The 19647-nt window shown below is 36.1% G+C and overlaps 1 protein-coding gene across 4 annotated transcripts in view; it reads left to right on the top strand.

Annotated features, from left to right (window-relative positions):
- Positions 1–19647, top strand: part of grm5b (glutamate receptor, metabotropic 5b) — a 65540-nt gene that overhangs the window by 12712 nt on the left and 33181 nt on the right. The window contains exon 1 of one of the 4 annotated variants that reach the window (XM_058799373.1): positions 95–287. The exons of the other annotated variants lie outside the window; for them this stretch is intronic. Within the exon in view, the coding sequence (XP_058655356.1) occupies positions 173–287 (115 nt within the window). The 5' untranslated portion in view covers positions 95–172. Of the gene's footprint in view, positions 1–94; positions 288–19647 lie in introns of those variants that run through there. 4 annotated transcript variants of the gene reach the window in all.

Genomic DNA, 19647 nt, shown 5'->3' with positions numbered 1-19647 from the left:
TCTGTGGATTTTGATGTGAGAGACAAAAGGAGGAAGTCTTCACTGGAGGAAGTGTTATTATAGATTATGGACTCGTATTTTGGCCAGAAGCAATGGTTTAAAGTTAAAATGTCTTAATGATGGATTCGTTTCTTACAAACATGCAGCTTTTCACTTCACAAGATGTTAACTGATGGACTGGAGTGGTGTGGATTATTGTGATGTTTTTTTGTCAGCTGTTTGGACTCTCATTCTGATGGCACCCATTCACTGCAGAGCATCCATTGTTGAGCAAGTCACATCTGAAGGTAAGCGAGGTGTTATGGAATCATCTGAAGCGAGGTTAGTAAAGCTGTCACGTTGAGATGTTTTGGTTCTGGTTTTGAAGAGCAAGCGCTACTGCGAGGGTTTCGTCGTGGCACTGGGCTGCTCTCCCGTCTTGTCTCGATCCGTTTCTTTTCTTTTGATCGCTTCACCTGCTTGCCTGCATTTGGGAGACTGCATTCACAGACAAACACAAACTCACACACTACGACACACCTGCAAGCACTTGCTTATGCGCTGGATATCGCAGGTCCTGTAGGAGAGACGCGTCTCTTTGTTTCTCAGACTTCAGGGTGAATGAGAATATTTTGAATGATTATTAATGACAAACCGGCATATTCTCCATGGCAACCTCTCTACCTTCTTTCACTCTCGGTCCTTTTCATTTGAATTGTAAACTCTGAGCTGCGTGGGTGGACGGAGAAAGAGAGAGAGACAGGCACGAATAAAAGCGGGGTTTTGATGCGAGCTGGGTTTGTGTCGTTTCTATCAGCCGGTAGCGTTGATGAGCGCGGGAACACAGCTGGCTTAACGAGGCACAGAATGCGCCCTTAACAAGCCACAGGAACCTTTACGAGGAACACAATCTCACAACCTTTTCTCAACAACACACGCAGTGCTGCATAACAGACTCCAGCAGAAGCACGAAAGGACGCGGTGCCACTCAAGAACATGCAGTCCTATCTCATTTACGTGCACTGGCTAATTTTGTTTTTTTGTGTCTGTGATGCCTGTTGGATTTAATTCTGTCTGTCTCTTAAAGGGTGAATCTTGCAAAAACATTTAAGACATTTAAGAAAATGAAGCCTATTTTGAAAGATTATTCGTTATTATTTTGTTTTTGTTTGTTTGTTTTGTTTTTTGCTTTGCAAAATTTCTCCATAATCATAATGAAAGAACCCTCAGATTTTTACATTACAGTAATGAAAATTCTAAAATGTAATCATATTAATAATAGATTTAAGCAATAATCTGTACAATTTTTAAATATATATTATTATATATTTATTAATAAATAATAGTTGTTATTTTTATCATATTTTTATTATATTTTATTTTATTAGTTTATTTTTTATAATATTTTGTTTTTTGTCACTCTCAGTATTGTTTATATATACATATGTATCTTACTAATTTATGCTGATTTTTTTTTTTTTTTTACATTGTCATTAAAATTTTAATAGCGTTAAAAAAGGCTTTGTTTTATGCAAAATATAACTTATATTAACATATATCTTTTTTTCTTTTGACTTTAGGGTAAAACATGACTTTTTTTTTTTTCTGTATATATAAAGGTTATGTGTCTCAGTTTAATATGCAGCGAAAATTATGACAAAGCCATTTGTAAGTTAATTCCCCAAAAGTGTAACTCTGTGGTGCAATATGGTTTCAATACATTTTTATAAACATCTCGACCAGCCCAAAACAACAAAGCTGACTCAACCAATGGATCAATAGTGAGAGTTAGGGGCAGGGCTATCCGTTTATCTGCCCAGTGGCAGTATAAGAAACCTGTTTAAAAACAGTCATTATTTTAGAAAACTGTTTAGTAATGCATGTGGCGCTGAAATTACACTCTTCACCTTTCAGGTTTGTGAATCTGTAACTAGACTTTATATCAGAGGTTATATAGTTCCATTTCATATGAAGCAGTGGAGACACTGAAATTAATCTCCAGAGGGCCATGGATCTGTTACCGTGTTATTTTCGCTGTTTCCGTTTCTGTATTACAGCCTTTCTGATGTAAATGCATCTTTGTTTTCCATGCAGCAGACACTTCCTGTTTTATAAACAGACAGGTGACAGCTGGAGTCCTCAGTCTGTGGTGTTTTACACATGATTGTTTTGCACATATCCATCTAATGCATAAGATACAGAATATAATTTCTTGCATTTCATCTTGGTAGAAAATATATTTGTAATAGAGACTTGAGACTTAGTCCAGAAAGCAAAGAATTAGCAATGCCCTGGCAACCACACAAAACACCTTAGCAACTGCATAGCAATGCCCAGGCGACCAGTTTCATGGCTGCAATTTTTGCAATGTAAAATCTAGTTGGCTTAATATTATTTTTCCCACCCTTGATTACATCAGCAAAACCGAAAATTAGTTTCAGAGGCGGCAAAAGTGATTACATTTTCATAAAAGCAATTTTTTGAATTGGAATAATGTGCACTGATGAATCCCTCACAATATGGGCAGGGACATTTATTAAGAATGAAAATTGGGTCAGTTTTGATTTCATGTTGTTATGCTCGTTACACAAACGGCACAAACCCTTTTGGTCGCAGTTTATTCTTTTTGAAATGCCAAAAGGAATCGCTGATCATCTCAAAGCCTCGTGGGATTGAGAAAATGTGTTTGTGAATATGGCGTCTCACACCCTGTTCTGCTGAGGGCCGTTTACTGTCATCCTAACGCTGCTGATGCACTCTGACATTTACACAAACATCTATTCTGATCTCTCCGGCCGGCCGGTGACTTCATGATCCCCCCGCCGTCGGGCCAGACTCATCCGTTCTCAAGCCAACTCTAATTTCAGCCATGAGTAATTTCTCTCATTTGATCTTCTAAGGCTGGTGTTAAATGGTGGCGGGTGGATACACATGCTTTTTGACATTTGGATCAGAAAAGTGCAAAGACTTTTTCTAAAAAGATGGATTTAAATGCTGAAAACTTGCTCAAATTAAAGATTAATCGTGCAGCATGATGACTTGGCAAAACTGTCTCTGTCAAGCCAACATAAAACAACATTTGTGAATAATTTAATGTATTATGAAGTGAAAATTGATATTCAGTAAAAACATTCAGCATATTAGAATGATTTCTGAAGGATCATGTGACACTGAAGACTGGAGTAATCTCAGGAATAATATATATTTTACAGTATATTGACAGAGTAAAAACAGCTATTTTAAATCGTAATAATATTTCACAGCATTACTGTTTTTAATGTATTTTTGATCAAATAAATGCAGCCTTGATGATCAGAGGAGACTTTTTCAGAAACATTAAAAATCTATATATATATACATACACACACATAAATATATGCTCAGAATATGAATTTTGAAGTAAACAAAACAAAGATCACTGGAGTACATTTTACAAGAAAATACAATAAATTTTTTGTCTTTCTACTTCAGAATTTTACATTTAATTCAGTGTGTTGCTTGTAGGTTCTTAAATTGTGAATCAGTTGTTTCTGCCTCAAACCCTTTTCAATGTAGGATTATTTACTTTGAATAAATTTTTACTCAGAAATTGATACATTTCACAAAGTTCCTAAAGAAACGGCAAGTAACACTTAATTAAATGTGAAAAATTTAAAGACTGAACATTTAAAGACATTAAAGACTGAAACAGTATTTTCTTGTAAAACTTTCTCTTTTAATCTTTGTAACTCTGAAAAATCGTTTTTGCAGTGTAGTTATTCAAATTTTGATAATAAATTACAGAAGTATTTTACATAGTAGTGTTAATAATGCACATTGATAACCAGAAACTTGTTTTAAGAAAGCAAACAGGATCAATTTTTTTTATGTTGGTCTTCAGATGTGTGTTTTCTTGGTTATATTTTCCCGCATGTAATTTTTTGTAATAGCATGGTCATCAGAATTTCTCTGTCCATAACAGAAATGAAAGGAAAGCGTTTGGGACTTTTCACGAGTTGCTGTGAAGCTCCGTCTGAGGTTATTTAAATTTGATTGAAATGTCATGTCGATTGAGTACAATCTTGGGTATTGGACAGGATGGAGTCTTTGCACTCAGCTCTTGTCGTCAGCACTTTTACGGGAGGTGGCTAGTTATTCAAGAACGTAAGAGGACAGAAAATCATTTAAAACAAACCTTTAGAGAGACGATGGCCAGACTCAGTGTCTGAATGCATAACAGAGAAGAAATGAGACCAAAAACCCATTCAAAAAAACTAGTGACTTCAGTACAATGGAAGCGGAAGTGCTTGCGACTTGTTTCTGGGTTCTGTTGTAGGTCATGCAAAGAGATGAACTATAACAAAGGTCATTTATGGTGAGACACTACAGGCAAAAATGCAGTTTTTTCATGCATCTGTCAGTTTTGAGATTTTGAGCTTTTTGGCTTTTCATAAACTCTTTTTTTCAGACTAGTGCAAAGAAAACATCCAAAATACACTTTCAAGTGTTTTTTTATAGCACTGTAGAATAACTGTCTGTAGAATTCAGTTACAATCCATCATGTCATCGGATGCCCATTTTCCACAAGTTGATATGATTCTTTAGGGTCTTAATGAAAATTCCATAACATACTTTGGTTAAAATTTATCTATGGTAGTGTAAAACAACACCCTTTTTACTGGGTGGATTATTATCATTATAGGGTAGTTATGTACACACACTGCCAAGACACATTTCAGTTCAAACAACATATAAAAGTGAATTTTGCACCCAATGACCCCTTTAAAAGGTCATTTTCTCAAAATAAATTTTTTCTCGTGCACACTGGGACAAAAAAATCTCCACTTCAGCAGCACTTACATGCTATCATATATAAATAACCTATTTTTTTGCAAAACTTTATACCTTTAAAAATTGTTATATTGTTATATATATAACATGTCGAACCCTGAAGCAGATGGGCTACAGCAGCAGAAGACCACACCGGGTGCCGCTCCTGTCAGCTAAGAACAGGAAACGGAGGCTACAATTCGCACAGGCTCACCAAAATTGGAAAATAGAAGATTAGAAAAACGTTGCCTGGTCTGATGACGTAAAAAACATGAAAGCATGGATCCATCCTGCCTTGTCTCAACGGTTCATGCTGGTGGTGGTGGTGGTGTAATGGTGTGGGGGATATTTTCTTGGCACACTTTGGGACCCTTAGTACCAATTGAGCATCGTTTAAACGCCACAGCCTACCTGAGTATTGTTGCTGACCATGTCCATCCCTTTATGACTACAGTGTACCCATCTTCTGATGGCTACTTCCAGCAGGATAATGCACCATGTCACAAAGCTCAAATCATCTCAGACTTGTTTCTTGAACATGACAATGAGTTCACTTTACTCAAATGGCCTCCATAGTCACCAGATCTCAATGCAATAGAGCACCTTTGGGATGTGGTGGAACGGGAGATTGTGATGTGCAGCCGACAAATCTGCAGCAACTGCATGATGCTATCATGTCAATATGGACCGAAATCTCTGAGGAATGTTTCCAACACCTTGTTGAATTTATGCCACGAAGAATTAAGGCAGTTCTGAAGGCAAAAGGGGGTTCTAGCAAGGTGTACCTAAAGTGGCCACTGTGTGTGTGTGTGTGTGTGTGTGTGTGTGTGTGTGTGTATATGTGTGTGTGTATATATATATATATATATATATATATATATATATATATATATATATATATATATATATACACACATACATACATATACACAACCCCAATTCCGGAACTGCTGGGACGTTTTTTAAAATTTGAATAAAATGAAATCTAAAAGACTTTCAAAATCACATGAGCCAATATTTTGTTCACAATAGAACATAGATAACATAACATGTTTAAATAGAGAAATTTTACACTTTTATCCACTAAATGAGCTCATTTCAAATTTGATGCCTGTTACAGGTCTCAAAAAAGTTGGCATGGGGTCAACAAAGGGCTGAAAAAGCACAAAATTTTGAAAAGATTCAGCTGGGAGAACATCTAGCAACTAATTAAGTTAATTGACATCAGATCTGTAACATAAAAGGGATGTCTTAGAGAGGCAGAGTCTCTCAGAAGTAAAGATGGGCAGAGGCTCTCCAATCTGTGAAAGAGTGCTTAAAAGATTGTGGAATACTTTAAAAACAACGTTCCTCAACGTCAAATTGCAAAGGCTTTGCAAAGCTCATCATCTATTGTGCATAACATCGTCAAAAGATTCAGAGAAACTGGAGAAATCTCTGTGCGTAAGGGACAAGGCCGAGGACCTTTGTTGGATGCCCGTGGTCTTCGGGCCCTCAGACGACACTGCATCACTCATTGGCTTGATTCTGTCATTGACATTACTAAATGGGCCCAGGAATACTTCCAGAAACCACTGTCGGTAAACACAATCCGCCATGCCATCTGCAGATGCCAACTAAAGCTCTATCATGCAAAAAGGAAGCCATATGTGAACATGGTCCAGAAGCGCCGTCGTGTCCTGTGGGCCAAGGTGGAAAAGTGTTCTATGGTCAGACGAGTCTAAATTTGACATTCTTGTTGGAAATCACGGATGACGTATCCTCCAGGCTAAAGAGGAGGGTAGACCTTCCAGCGTGTCATCAGTGTTCAGTTCAAAAGCCAGCATCTCTGATGGTATGGGGGTGCATAAGTGCATATGGTATGGGCAGCTTGCATGTTTTAGAACGCACTATGAATGCTGAAAGGTATATAAAGGTTTTAGAGCAACATATGCTCCCCTCCAGATGATGTCTATTTCAAGGAAGGCCTTGTGAATTTCAGCAAGACAATGCATAACCACATACTTCAGCTATTACAACAGCATGGCTTCGTAGTAGAAGAGTCTGGGTGTTGAATTGGCCTGCCTGCAGTCCAGATCTTTCAACTATAGAGAACATTTGGCGCATCATTAGACGAAAAATACATCAAAGACGACCACAAACTCTTCAGCAGCTGGAAACCAATATCAGGCAAGAATGGGACCAAATTCCAACACCAGAAACTCATAACCTCGATGCCCAGACTTCTTCAAACTGTTTTTGAAAAGAAGAGGAGATGGTAAACATGCCCCCGTCCCGTCGGCGCCGATAGCCTTGTGGGCAGCGCCGATATACAGTGTCTTCCGGCATCCCCTGTTCGAATCCCGACCCGAGGACCTTTCTCGAACCCGCCCCCCTCTCTTTCTCTCCCACTTTGCTTCCTGTCATATCTGATCTTTCCTATCACAATAAAGGCAAAAATGCCCAAAAAAATCTATCTTAAAACATGCCACCGTCCCAACTATTTTGAGACCTGTAGCAGGCATCAAATTTGAAATTAGCTAATTTTTTCATATATATATATATATATATATGTGTATTAAAAAAAACAAAAAAACAAAAACAAACAAATATATATACAGTGGGTACGGAAAGTATTCAGACACCCTTAAATTTTTCACTCTGTTATATTGCAGCCATTTGCTAAAATCATTTAAGTAAATTTTTTTCCTCAATGTACACACAGCACCCCATATTGACAGAAAAACACAGAATTGTTGACATTTTTGCAGATTTATTAAAAAAGAAAAACTGAAATATCACATGGTCCTAAGTATTCAGACCCTTTGCTCAGTATTTAGTAGAAGCACCCTTTTGATCTAATACAGCCATGAGTCTTTTTGGGAAAGATGCAACAAGTTTTTCACACCTGGATTTGGGGATCCTCTGCCATTCCTCCTTGCAGATCCTCTCCAGTTCTGTCAGGTTGGATGGTAAACGTTGGTGGACAGCCATTTTTAGGTCTCTCCAGAGATGCTCAATTGGGTTTAAGTCAGGGCTCTGGCTGGGCCATTCAAGAACAGTCACGGAGTTATTGTGAATCCACTCCTTCGGCCCAGTCTGCGGTCCTGAGCACTCTGGAGAAGGTTTTCGTCCAGGATATCCCTGTACTTGGCTGCATTCATCTTTCCCTCGATCGCAACCAGTCGTCCTGTCCCTGCAGCTGAAAAACACCCCCACAGCATGATGCTGCCACCACCATGCTTCACTGTTGGGACTGTATTGGACAGGTGATGAGCAGTGCCTGGTATTCTCCACACATACCGCTTAGAATTAAGGCCAAAAAGTTCTATCTTGGTCTCATCAGACCAGAGAATCTTATTCAGGTGTTTTTTAGCAAACTCCATGCAGGCTTTCATGTGTCTTGCACTGAGGAGAGGCTTCCGTCGGGTCACTCTGCCATAAAGCCCCGACTGGTGGAGGGCTGCAGTGATGGTTGACTTTCTACAACTTTCTCCCGTCTCCCGACTGCATCTCTGGAGCTCAGCCACAGTGATCTTTGGGTTCTTCTTTACCTCTCTCACCAAGGCTCTTCTCCCCCGATAGCTCAGTTTGCCCGGACGGCCAGCTCTAGGAAGGGTTCTGGTCGTCCCAAATGTCTTCCATTTAAGGATTATGGAGGCCACTGTGCTCTTAGGAACCTTAAGTGCAGCAGAAATGTTTTTGTAACCTTGGCCAGATCTGTGCCTTGCCACAATTCTGTCTCTGAGCTCTTCAGGCAGTTCCTTTGACCTCATGATTCTCATTTGCTCTGACATGCACTGTGAGCTGTAAGGTCTTATATAGACAGGTGTGTGGCTTTCCTAATCAAGTCCAATCAGTATAATCAAACACAGCTGGACTCAAATGAAGGTGTAGAACCATCTCAAGGATGATCAGAAGAAATAGACAGCACCTGAGTTAAATATATGAGTGTCACAGCAAAGGGTCTGAATACTTAGGACCATGTGATATTTCAGTTTTTCTTTTTTAATAAATCTGCAAAAATGTCAACAATTCTGTGTTTTTCTGTCAATATGGGGTGCTGTGTGTACATTGAGGGAAAAAAAATGAACTTAAATGATTTTATAAGAAATGTTTGCAAATCAGTGCATACTTCATTAGATAGTGCCTCATTTGCATATTTAAACATAACATTTCAGAAAACTTGTAATGCAAAAAAAATTAATGTAATCAATCAACTGGTGAAGTATGGTGATATATATATATATATTAGATCACTTTTTACCCTATTGTCTCCCCTTACATGAAGTTTTAAAGATGCTAAGCAGTGGTTTGCAATGCAGTGCAGCAGTCATAAGTAGTAATTTTATGGTGCTTTTTTTTTTTTGATCTGTCCCCATTCATTTTGATTGCATGAAAAAGAACAGTGTGAAACTTATCCACTAGAGAAAGAAGGTCACATATGTGTGGAAAAACATGAGGGTGAGTAAATTATGACAGACTGTTTATTTTTTCCTGAACTTTTCCTTTCAAAGTCATCTAATAGATTCGCACACACATAGGGACATGTCTTCTGAATATTCGCCACGGCAATTAACCATGATGTCTAAATGTCACACCAAATCAAAATAACATACGCAGATCAAATTGTCAGGCATTCAAGACGCTTGTAGTTTGAGTCTGCGCCGGTTTTATTAGGCTGTGAGGAAATCTCTTGGCTTTATTGAAAATACAGCCGTCTCCGCTAGCTCTGACCTGAGTTACACCCATTCAGAATGGACTGGAAATCTGCCCAGTCTCGCTCTCCATCTCTCTCTTTTATGCCTTTTAACTGCTATTCAGTGGTCAGATAAAATGAACGAGGTCACTTTTGTATGGAAATTCAGCAGAAATTAATCAAAGCAGAGAGAGAGTCACTTTTCTGCTCTGATGAAAGAAAGGCTTTTTCACCGCTGTTAAATAATCATCCCTTTAATTCAAGAAAAGAACAGACGAGAGAGATGGTGTGTGCAGGTGTGTGGGTGTCTCCTGATTTTATTCTGCATTTCTATTTCTCAGTTTTCTTACTTCATTAATTTTGCCTTCTTCACCATCTGCCATTTCTCCTTGAGATGCTTGTCATGCTCCTTTTATCTCACTGTACAGTCTTAGACATGCTAAAAAATAGCCAATAATGAATTATGAGGTTTTCCTTTTAACGGCGCCTTCCCGCTCAACTTATTTGCATATACAGTTAAATTAAGATAAATAAAGACATAATCATGATAAAGATGCATTTTGGAAAGTTTTCACACTGTGAGAAAAAAAATATTTTTTTGAAGTTGTAAATAAAACAAAGATTATTCAAACATTTTATAAGAAAATAGCATTTCAGTATTTCAGCTTCATGTTTAGTTCAATGTGTTACTTGCTGTTTCTTTGTAATTTGTGAAAATTGTTTCAAAGTAAATACTGCATCAATATTTTTAAGCGCAGGATCCCAATTCTTGTCTGTTTCAAAGACTCATGTCTTCGTTTTCGAAGGATTCACGTCTTTTTGCCACTTTTTTATTTATTTATTTTTTTAATTGTATTGTAGTTGCATTCTAGCTTGTCTTCATTTGTACATGAAAATTAATATTTGCCTACAAAACCACCACTGGCTCTGCACCCCTTTACCTAAATTCATTACTTCAGACTTATGTGCCCTCTAGAAGCTTGCGTTCTGCAAGTGAACGTCGCTTTATTGTGCCATCCCAAAGAGGCACAAAATCACTTTCACAGACTTTCAAATGAAATGTTCCCTCCTGGTGGAATGACCTGCCCAACTCCATCCGAGCAGCTGAGTCCTTAGCCGTCTTCAAGAATCAGCTAAAAACACATCTCTTCCATCTTTATTTGACCTTCTAACTCTAGAACTCTCTTTTCCAATTCTATTCTTTAAAAAAAAAAAAAAACTAACACTAGCTTTTCTAATCTTTTTGTATTTTATCTATTTGTTTTCTTTTTATTTATTAGACAATTAACAAAAGCAAAAAAGGCCTCTAACACTAGCTTGCTCTATTCTTTTTCTAAAAAAAAAAAAAACAAAAAACCTTGCTACGTGTACTGCGTTAAGTTGATTGAGACTTGTTATAGCACTTGCATATCATTGTTCTTTTGTTGACTTTGATTGCTTCCATTGTCCTCACTTGTAAGTCGCTTTGGATAAAAGCGTCTGCTAAATGACTAAATGTAAATGTATATAGGGCCTTGATGTCGTTCTTTTTGGAAATTAATTAGTAACTTTTTTTAATGTAACCCTCTGCTCTGAACATTGAGGTCTTTTGAGGAACATGTAGCTGTTCGTTTGAAGAAGTTTGTAAAGTTTATGGTATCAGATGAAGGATATTCATACATTGATTGTTCACCTAAAATGTAAATTTCAGATTTACCTTGTTGTTCCAAACCTGTGGAACACCAAAGAAAAAAATATATAAAGTAATCAATAGGTCATGGCAACATATTATTTCATATTACTTTAACTCATCAAAATAATTTAACCAGTTTCAACTATCTTTTATATAGGTAGGTGTTGCAACCCCAAAAGGGTCACTACAAATAAGAAGACGAGTGCATTATTTGCATTGAAAAACATTTAAATTTATTTAACCGTCAGACCTAAAATGGATCATTATTGAACCCGTCTCGATGTAGAGAGACAGGGTACGAAAGACCGGAGGACTGACACTAGATCCAAGCAAGAGCACTCCCGATCCGTCGAGCAAAGAGATGTTTTATAGAGAAAGAACCACCTGCGTGCCGGTGTTCCCAATCACATAGCAATCAGCCGAACACCTGCAAAGACACAGACACATAACCACACACCCAAACAAGGAACGACCGAAAGTGTCATCACAGTAAGAGATTGCACTAGACACGATTTAAAAAAATGCATTATAATGACTAATTTGATACTTCAGTTGAAAGCCGCAACTAAACTTAAAGGGGTGGTTGACTGTTTTTTTTTTCTTGGCTTGATTGTGTTTATAGGGTGCAGTCAAACATGTGTTCATGCTTCGTTTTTTTTTAAAAACATTATTTTTCACATAATTTACCTTTATTCCACACCGCTCTGTCCCTTCTCTGATAAACGCCCCGATTATTTCCTGTTTTTAAGAAGCCCCTCCCTCAGAAATACGTGATGGGCTCTGATTGGTTAGCTGGCTCAGTGTGTTGTGATTCACTAAACCGCAGAGCTTGCGTCTAAATGTCCCGCCCCTCAGCTCAGCGGCATGTGCTCCGTTTGTATTGTAAACAAAGGCGTCGTCTATATTGCTTATCAATTTGAGCCCGATTGAGACGCAGAGGATATTAGTGAAGAGGATCGCACAGAACCTGTGCAAGCACGGCTCTTAATGGGATGTTTTTTGTTTGTTGTTGGTTCATACTTCTTTTGTTTGTTGTTGGTTCAATACGCTGTTATTTGTAAGTGCTACTGCTTCTGTAAGCTTTTAATATACGGTTTTATCCTGATTAAAGCTTTAATACAGCACAGCAACCGCACGCGCATCCATGTATAACGCTTCTCATTGCTATGTGAAAATGTATAATTGGAACAGTTTGTTGGAGCTGAGCTCATGATCTGAATGAGAGCGAGAGCGAGCGAGAGAGAGAGATGCAGAGCAGGGTGACGCGAGGAACAGTAAGAACTGCTGCTTTAGAACATATGATTTTGAAACTTGTGAATCCATTAGAATCGTGATTCATATATGAATAGATTTTTACATGCACCCCTAGTTTTCTCTTCCTCTTCTCTAAAGCAGCACAACATGGACTTGCCCCCTTCGTTACATGCTCGAGACATGACGGGTTCGTAACGTAACGGACCCAGGAAATAACTCGTTGTAGTCCTTTACGAGCCGTTTTTGTAGGCATTAAACTGCCAGAATTTTAAAAGACGATATCTCCGTTTGCACTGAACTTTCAGTGGAAAGTTTGCAGATATTGTTTATGCTCAAACAGCAATGTTACACACTAACTAACGTTAAAAAAGTGAAATAGTTTTTTTATTCATTTTTGAGACATTTTCCATCTTTTGTGTTCCAAAGTAAAAAGAAAGTCAAATCACATGATTAAATATTGACAGAACATGCAGTTTCAGATTTATTTGAGTTTTTATTTTTTATGTCAGTCAGATGGTCTGTTGCTGTCTAAGTAGGCGATTCTTGGCCAGAATCAGTTGCAATGTGTGCCAGATTTTTTGTCGATAGTCAAAGGTTTGGGATGCATGAGGCTAGACATTTTGTTTCGTAATTGATGAACTCTGTAACATTGATGCTGTTATTGAATCAACACTGAACTGACATCTTCTGTAGTAACTGATGAATATTTACAGCATGAACACCGATATTTTCCTGATTATTATTGTGAATCTGCTTTGAAACTGTCTGCATTGTATAAAGTGCTATTTAAATAAATGTGACTTGTCAAGACCTAAAACTCCCGAACATCAGCCGCGGTCAGCAGGGCTCCACACACATCTGTGCTGGTGGAAACAGCTGGACATCTACAGGTCTGCAGCTGCCATCTGTCATGACAAACACGGGATGCTCCTCTGAGTTTAGAGACTGACAGCCAGGCAGGGAGAAGACAATGTTAGGGATTCTCACAGAGTCTAGAAGTTCAGAAAGTTTGGGGTCAGTGAGACTTTTTGAAAGAAGTTTCTTCTGCTCACCAAGGCTGAATTTACTTGATTAATAATACAGTAAAAACAGTAATATTGTGAAATATTATTACAATTTAAAATAGGTCTTTTATAGTTGAATATGTTTTAAAATGTAATTTATTCCTGTGATGCAAAGCTGAATTTTCAGCATCATTACGCCAGTCTTCAGTGTCACATGATCCTTCAGAAATCATTCTAATATGCAGACTTTCTCCTCAAGAAACAGAAAGTTCAAAAGAACAGAATTTATTTGAAATAGAAATCCTTTGCAACATTATAAATGTGTTTGTCAGTTTTGATCAATTTAATGCATCCCTGCTATATAAAAGTATTCATTTCTTTAAAAAAACTTTTCAACTGTGCCAGCTGTCAAACGATTAATCGCGATTAATTGCATACAAAATAAAAGTTTTTGTTTGTATAATATATGTGTGTATTTTGTGTAAATTTATTATGTATATATAAATACACACATGCAGTATATATTTTGAAAATATTTACGTCTATATTTATATTCATATAATTCATATTATAAGTAAATATATTTAATATATAAACATTAACATATTTTTCTGAAATATATGCATGCATGAAATATATACATTACATACATATATTATGTAAACAAAAACTTTTATTTTGGATGTGATTTATCACGATATATATATATGTATGTGTGTAATATATTTAATCTTTTTCACATTATTTCATACTGTAGATTTATTAAGCTGTTAGGACTATTGGTTACATCACACAATGTAGTTGATTTCAGATTTGAATCATTGTGTGAATATTTGGCACAATCTTTCATCTGGTCTTTTAATGCTTTTTTAAATCAAATTTTGTAATATTGTAATTCATTCTGAGCTGGTTCATTTGGTTGAATACTTTGAATTCTTTGAAATCCCTATGGAAAAACATGGAAAAATGCTTCCAGAACCCACATAGTGCTGATAAATGGCATGTGCGCGATCCAGTGCAAGTGATTGGCTGATGGAGTCCCTTCTACCTGTCAATCACTCAAGCCAGGCAATAGGTTTAAAGCAAAGTAGGGGTTATGTGATTATGATGTAATACAGCACAATATCATTAGCGTAAACACAGAGTAGGACATGTACAGTAACCCAGTGAGGACAGATTCTCCATCACTATACTGTGTGTTTCCTGTGGAGAGGGACATGTATGTGCCATCTGCTCACACATATCAGTGCTGGATTCCTCACAAACCAAAAATGCTCGTATGATTTTGATGTAGTATGCATTTAAATCATGGAGATGAAAGTGGAAGCGTAAAGCTGAGGGGGAAATGCGTTTTAAGGGATGGATTTCAGATGATATCACCACGGGACATTTTTCAGACGGTGTGGCGCGGCAGGGGATTTTTATCATTTGATGCCATTGGATACTCCACTTGATTTAGTGCAAATACTTCACATAATGTAACGGGCTGAGAAAGACCTTTCGCTGATAACAGCATCTGTCTCTTATACATGAGCAGCAGGGCAGCTTTTAGGACTTTTATATTTTAAAAAGCCCATATTTTACATTCCTGCAGCATTTTATTTTCTCCCCCTGAAGTCCACTTATTATGTCAGTCGAGGTTTCTTGCACCAGAAACAGTTTTTCATGACCATTTTACATTTTATCTCTGAGCATTCGAGTTGTAGAGGATTTTGTTACTGTACCTTCTATATGCAAATGAGCCCTGTTGTGATTGGCTAACCTCTTTGCATGTGAAATTAAATTCATATTTACTTGCAGGTTGTGCACTGTAAAAATATGCACTGTAAAAATAGTTTTTTCGTAGATGTAAATAAAAGAAAGATAACTGGAGTACATTTTACATGAAAATATTAATAGTCAGTGCTTTAAAATTTCACTTTTATTTCAGCGTGTTACTTGCTGTTTATTTGTAATTAATTGTGAAATTTACTAGCAATTTCTGAGGGAAAACTGTTTGTACACCAACTATTTTCAGTGTAGCCATCCTTCAATAAGTCACATTATTTTATTAAATTAAAAATTATATATACACTGTGTACATATATATATATATTCTACAATGATATGTTTTGTTAATTTTCATTGCATATGGTAAATCAGTTATCAACTAGCTATAGCATTTATTTTAAATTTATTTTTATTTCATTTAATTTTTTAATTTATTTGATTTAATATGGCTTGCTCTGTTCTTTTTGTATTCTATCTGTTTTCTTTTTATTTATTATATAATCTTTTTTTTTTAAACTTGCGACGTGTACTGCGACCTGAGACTTGTTATAGCACTTGCGTATTATTGATCTTTTGTTGATTTTGATTGCTTCCATTGTCCTCATTTGTACGTCACTTTGGATAAAATCGTCTTCTAAATGACTAAATGTAAATGTAAATGTAAATGTATTAGGTGCCATTCAATAATAGCCACAGAACATTGTTACAAAAATGAGTTTTGTGTCAATATACTAGACGTTTCACATGTTTCAACAGCATTCAACATATGAGTCAGTCAATACAGGAGTAGTTAAACTAAAAATAAATAATGTGTCATCATTTACTCAGCCTCATGTGGTTCCAAACATGAATGACTTCTGTTTCCTCTGTGGAAGTCAAAAGGAGATATTTTTACACAAACGTGAACGGTTACAGAAATGTTTTCAGTGCATAAGGAATTAAATTTTGGTCTGTTCCTCATCGTATGACATTAGACAAATGCATAAAGTCGTAGTTACGTCTTTTAGGTGCTTTTTACTGTCTCTTTTTTTAATTTTGTATTGACAAGAGCAGCCTGAACATTCTTCAAAACATCTCATTTTGTGCTCTACAGACAAAAGTTAGTCATATGGGTCTGGAACAAATATTAGAGTGAATAAATGATAACAGAAGTGTAAATTTTAGGTGAACTGTCCCCTTAAATCCAGAAGAATGAATGAAGACTTACACATTCCTTCACCTATCGTAACAATAAAGTCCAGATGGCTGAAGTGCAGCCAGAGAAAGAGAGAGAGTGCTGATAGCATCTCTCTTCAGCTCCAATGTGTCTGTTGTAATTAAAGAGAAACACACTACAACACACCCATGTCAACACTCACTCAGGTAACACAACTGTTACCTCGCTCTTCCACTAATGCACACACTCTGAAATCTGACGCATTCCTGCTCAGGTTATAAAGGGCAGCTCAGCGTTTGACGTTCAGATGTTCGATTTTCTGCTGTAATATTTATCCACATTCCAGCCGTGCGAGTGCAGCACTTTGAGGTGGAGATGTGTGTGTGGTTTATGAATTAGACGGTGTTTAGCCATCCGTTCCTTTAGGAAATCACTAATGAGATCTCTATCGTCTCTCCTAGACAGCAGTGAGATTAAATGACTTTTATTTGACGCTTCTGCTTTTCTGATTTTTTGACGAAAAAGACTCATATTTGTCTGTAGAAATCTCAAGTGACAAACTGCTTGGATTTGTCAAGATACCAGAGTATGCAACCAAAATGTATAGATCTCAAGTTGAGTTCAAACATTTCTCATTAAATTCTTGCAAAACCAAATGACATGAGCTATGCATATTAAATTCATTTTTTATGACTCAAATTTCACTTTAATTTGTGTCTTTTTATTTCCCTTAAGGAATTTTAGAATGTAAAACATTGGTGGAACATTTCAGGTGATATGGGATGTCATTTTATTTACAGTTCTAACAGTAGTTTATCATAAAAGATATTTTAATAGAATATATTTAAGAAATTTTCACCTTTAAATATTAAAGCAAGTAATTGATATGGTTATAAAAATGAATATTTTATAATATTTTACAACATTATAAGTAGTTGAATGGTTACATATTTAGATGATTTTTCTGCTACATATTTTATTAATAATTTTAACATTTTTATTTTATTTTATTGTTTTCCCCTGTGAAGTTGCATATATTTTATCTCTGCTTTGAGTTTTTATTTTTGCTTTTATGAGCTAAAGGACATTATAGGACTTTAAAATATTCATTTATTAGTTCAAATTTGTAGTTTAGTTGTGTGTCATTTCATGCTTTCAAAATGATCTCTGTTTCAATCAATGATCTTTCACAGGAAGATCTATTTTACACCAGTATTATATTTAATTTATTAGCGTTAAATATAAATGTAAAATACAAAAATATTAATTTTCACTATATATGGTAAATCAGATCAAAGTGAATTAACATTTTTATTTTATTTTATTATTGAGCTCTCTGTGATGTTTCTAGGACATTATGGGTCCTCGTCAAACAGAGACCATTAGTTTAATCAAATGTTTAGTTTTATGAGTCGTTTCATGCTTTGAAAATTATCTCCGTTCAATGATCTTTGACAGGAAGTGAAGGTTGGTGTTCTCTTTATGAACGGAGACTGATTGTGTGTTTGTCAACAGTGTGTGTGTGTGTGTGTGCCATCTGTTCGTGTCTGCTACTCTCACTGTGAGACTAATTACAAGACTTTACACGTAACCACAACAACCAGGACCAGAACCTGATGAAACCTTTCTGAGGAACCTCAATCCTCTCACACATTCATCTGACACCTTCACAGCTTCAATTATGTATATTTATGAGTGTGTGTGGTTGATCTTTAGGTGTTTTATGTGACTGAGAACCTGGTTTACACCTCTCCATCCTCAAGTTCTCCATCAGAGAAAGCTACACTGGAAGAAAGAGTCAATATTGTTTCAGCAAACTTTAGTAAATCCATACAGCTGTAGTCTGACACAATGTCAGTATTTCACACTGTAACACAACATTCTGTGCAAACAGATGAAATCTGCTATAAAAACGTGGGGAAAAAAAGATTGCTAAATATATTTTTCTGCATTTATTTTGAGTTGGTCTCTACACTGAAAAAAAAATGGTATAGTGTTTACATCGAAATGATTTTTATTTAAAAATTGCTAGAAAATTTTACAAATAATTACAAAGAAATGACAAGTAACACATTGAATTAAATGTGAAAATCTTCTTTATTTACAACTTTGAATTTTTTAAAAATATTTATCCTTATATAAAAAACAAAAGTAGTCTGTTATGTTTTCATTTTGATATCTATACTGAAAGCAGTGGTGTAGAAACAATTTTCACTAAGATTGATGTATTTTTTTCCCAGATTATTAGAGTACATTTTGACAAGAAAATACAATGAGTAGGGATGCACGATATTGGATTTTTGCCGATATCCGATGTGCCGATATTTTTGAACTCATTTTGGCTGATGCCGATGCCGATACCGATACCAATACCAATATATTTCATTTTGTTTGTAAACAATACCAAGTCTCCCCTGTGCAGAAATTATATGCAAAATATTTTTTTTTTTTGATTAGTTTTTAACAAGAACTTATTTGTTAGAATTACAATCATGTTTAATTATAAACAATAATGAAGGTTTTTTGAAAGTACATTGAAGCTTTGAAAATAAATATAGATAAACTGTATATCAATCACTGCATTTTTTCCCCCAGAAAGATTCTGTGTTAACCCTAACATTTTGTTTTAAGATTTAACATTTGTAGATGGTCTAAATAGTTGTAAAAATTCTGAAAATCTTTTAGAGCTTATGATTTGTTTAAAAAATAAAACATATTACACATTAATGAATAAATCAGTATACTGTATATAAAATTATTTAATTTACAAGTGTCATATTCATGATTTTTTTTTTTTCATGTAAGCTATAGCTGCTGACCTTTAAATCAAAACATACTCATTATTTTATGACATCAATTACTGCTTTATTTAATCAGAAACACAGTCTAAATGTTATTTGTGTAGGCTATTTTACTTTTAATTTAATTAGAAGTAGGCCAACAGCGCCCCCTACAGATTACTCCTTACCGAACGGGCGCTAGGACCTGGGGGAGGCTGCCGCTGCTGTCACTGCACTTGCTATTACTGTTTACTCTAGTCTATCACACACTGAATGCGTCATTCTATACGTGCATTCTCATTTTAAATGCAGCGATCCAAAACAGTGAATCCAATCATCATTCAGACAAAACTTTGCTTCAAGAATGAGCCACACTGCTGATGTGATCTAATCACTAGCACTCCCTGAGCACATGTGAGTTAACCCATTCCTTTTATCGGCAAGACATATCGGCATAATTTTTCATATCGGGCCGATGCCGATATTTACATTTAAAGCCGTTATCGGCTGATTCCGATATCTGTCCGATAATATCGTGCATCCCT

Source organism: Onychostoma macrolepis, chromosome 15 (assembly GCF_012432095.1).
Source record: "Onychostoma macrolepis isolate SWU-2019 chromosome 15, ASM1243209v1, whole genome shotgun sequence".
Classification (NCBI taxonomy): Eukaryota; Metazoa; Chordata; class Actinopteri; order Cypriniformes; family Cyprinidae; genus Onychostoma; species Onychostoma macrolepis.
The sequence above is the reverse complement of the archived record's forward strand: the minus strand, read 5'-3'. Positions and strand labels throughout refer to the sequence as shown.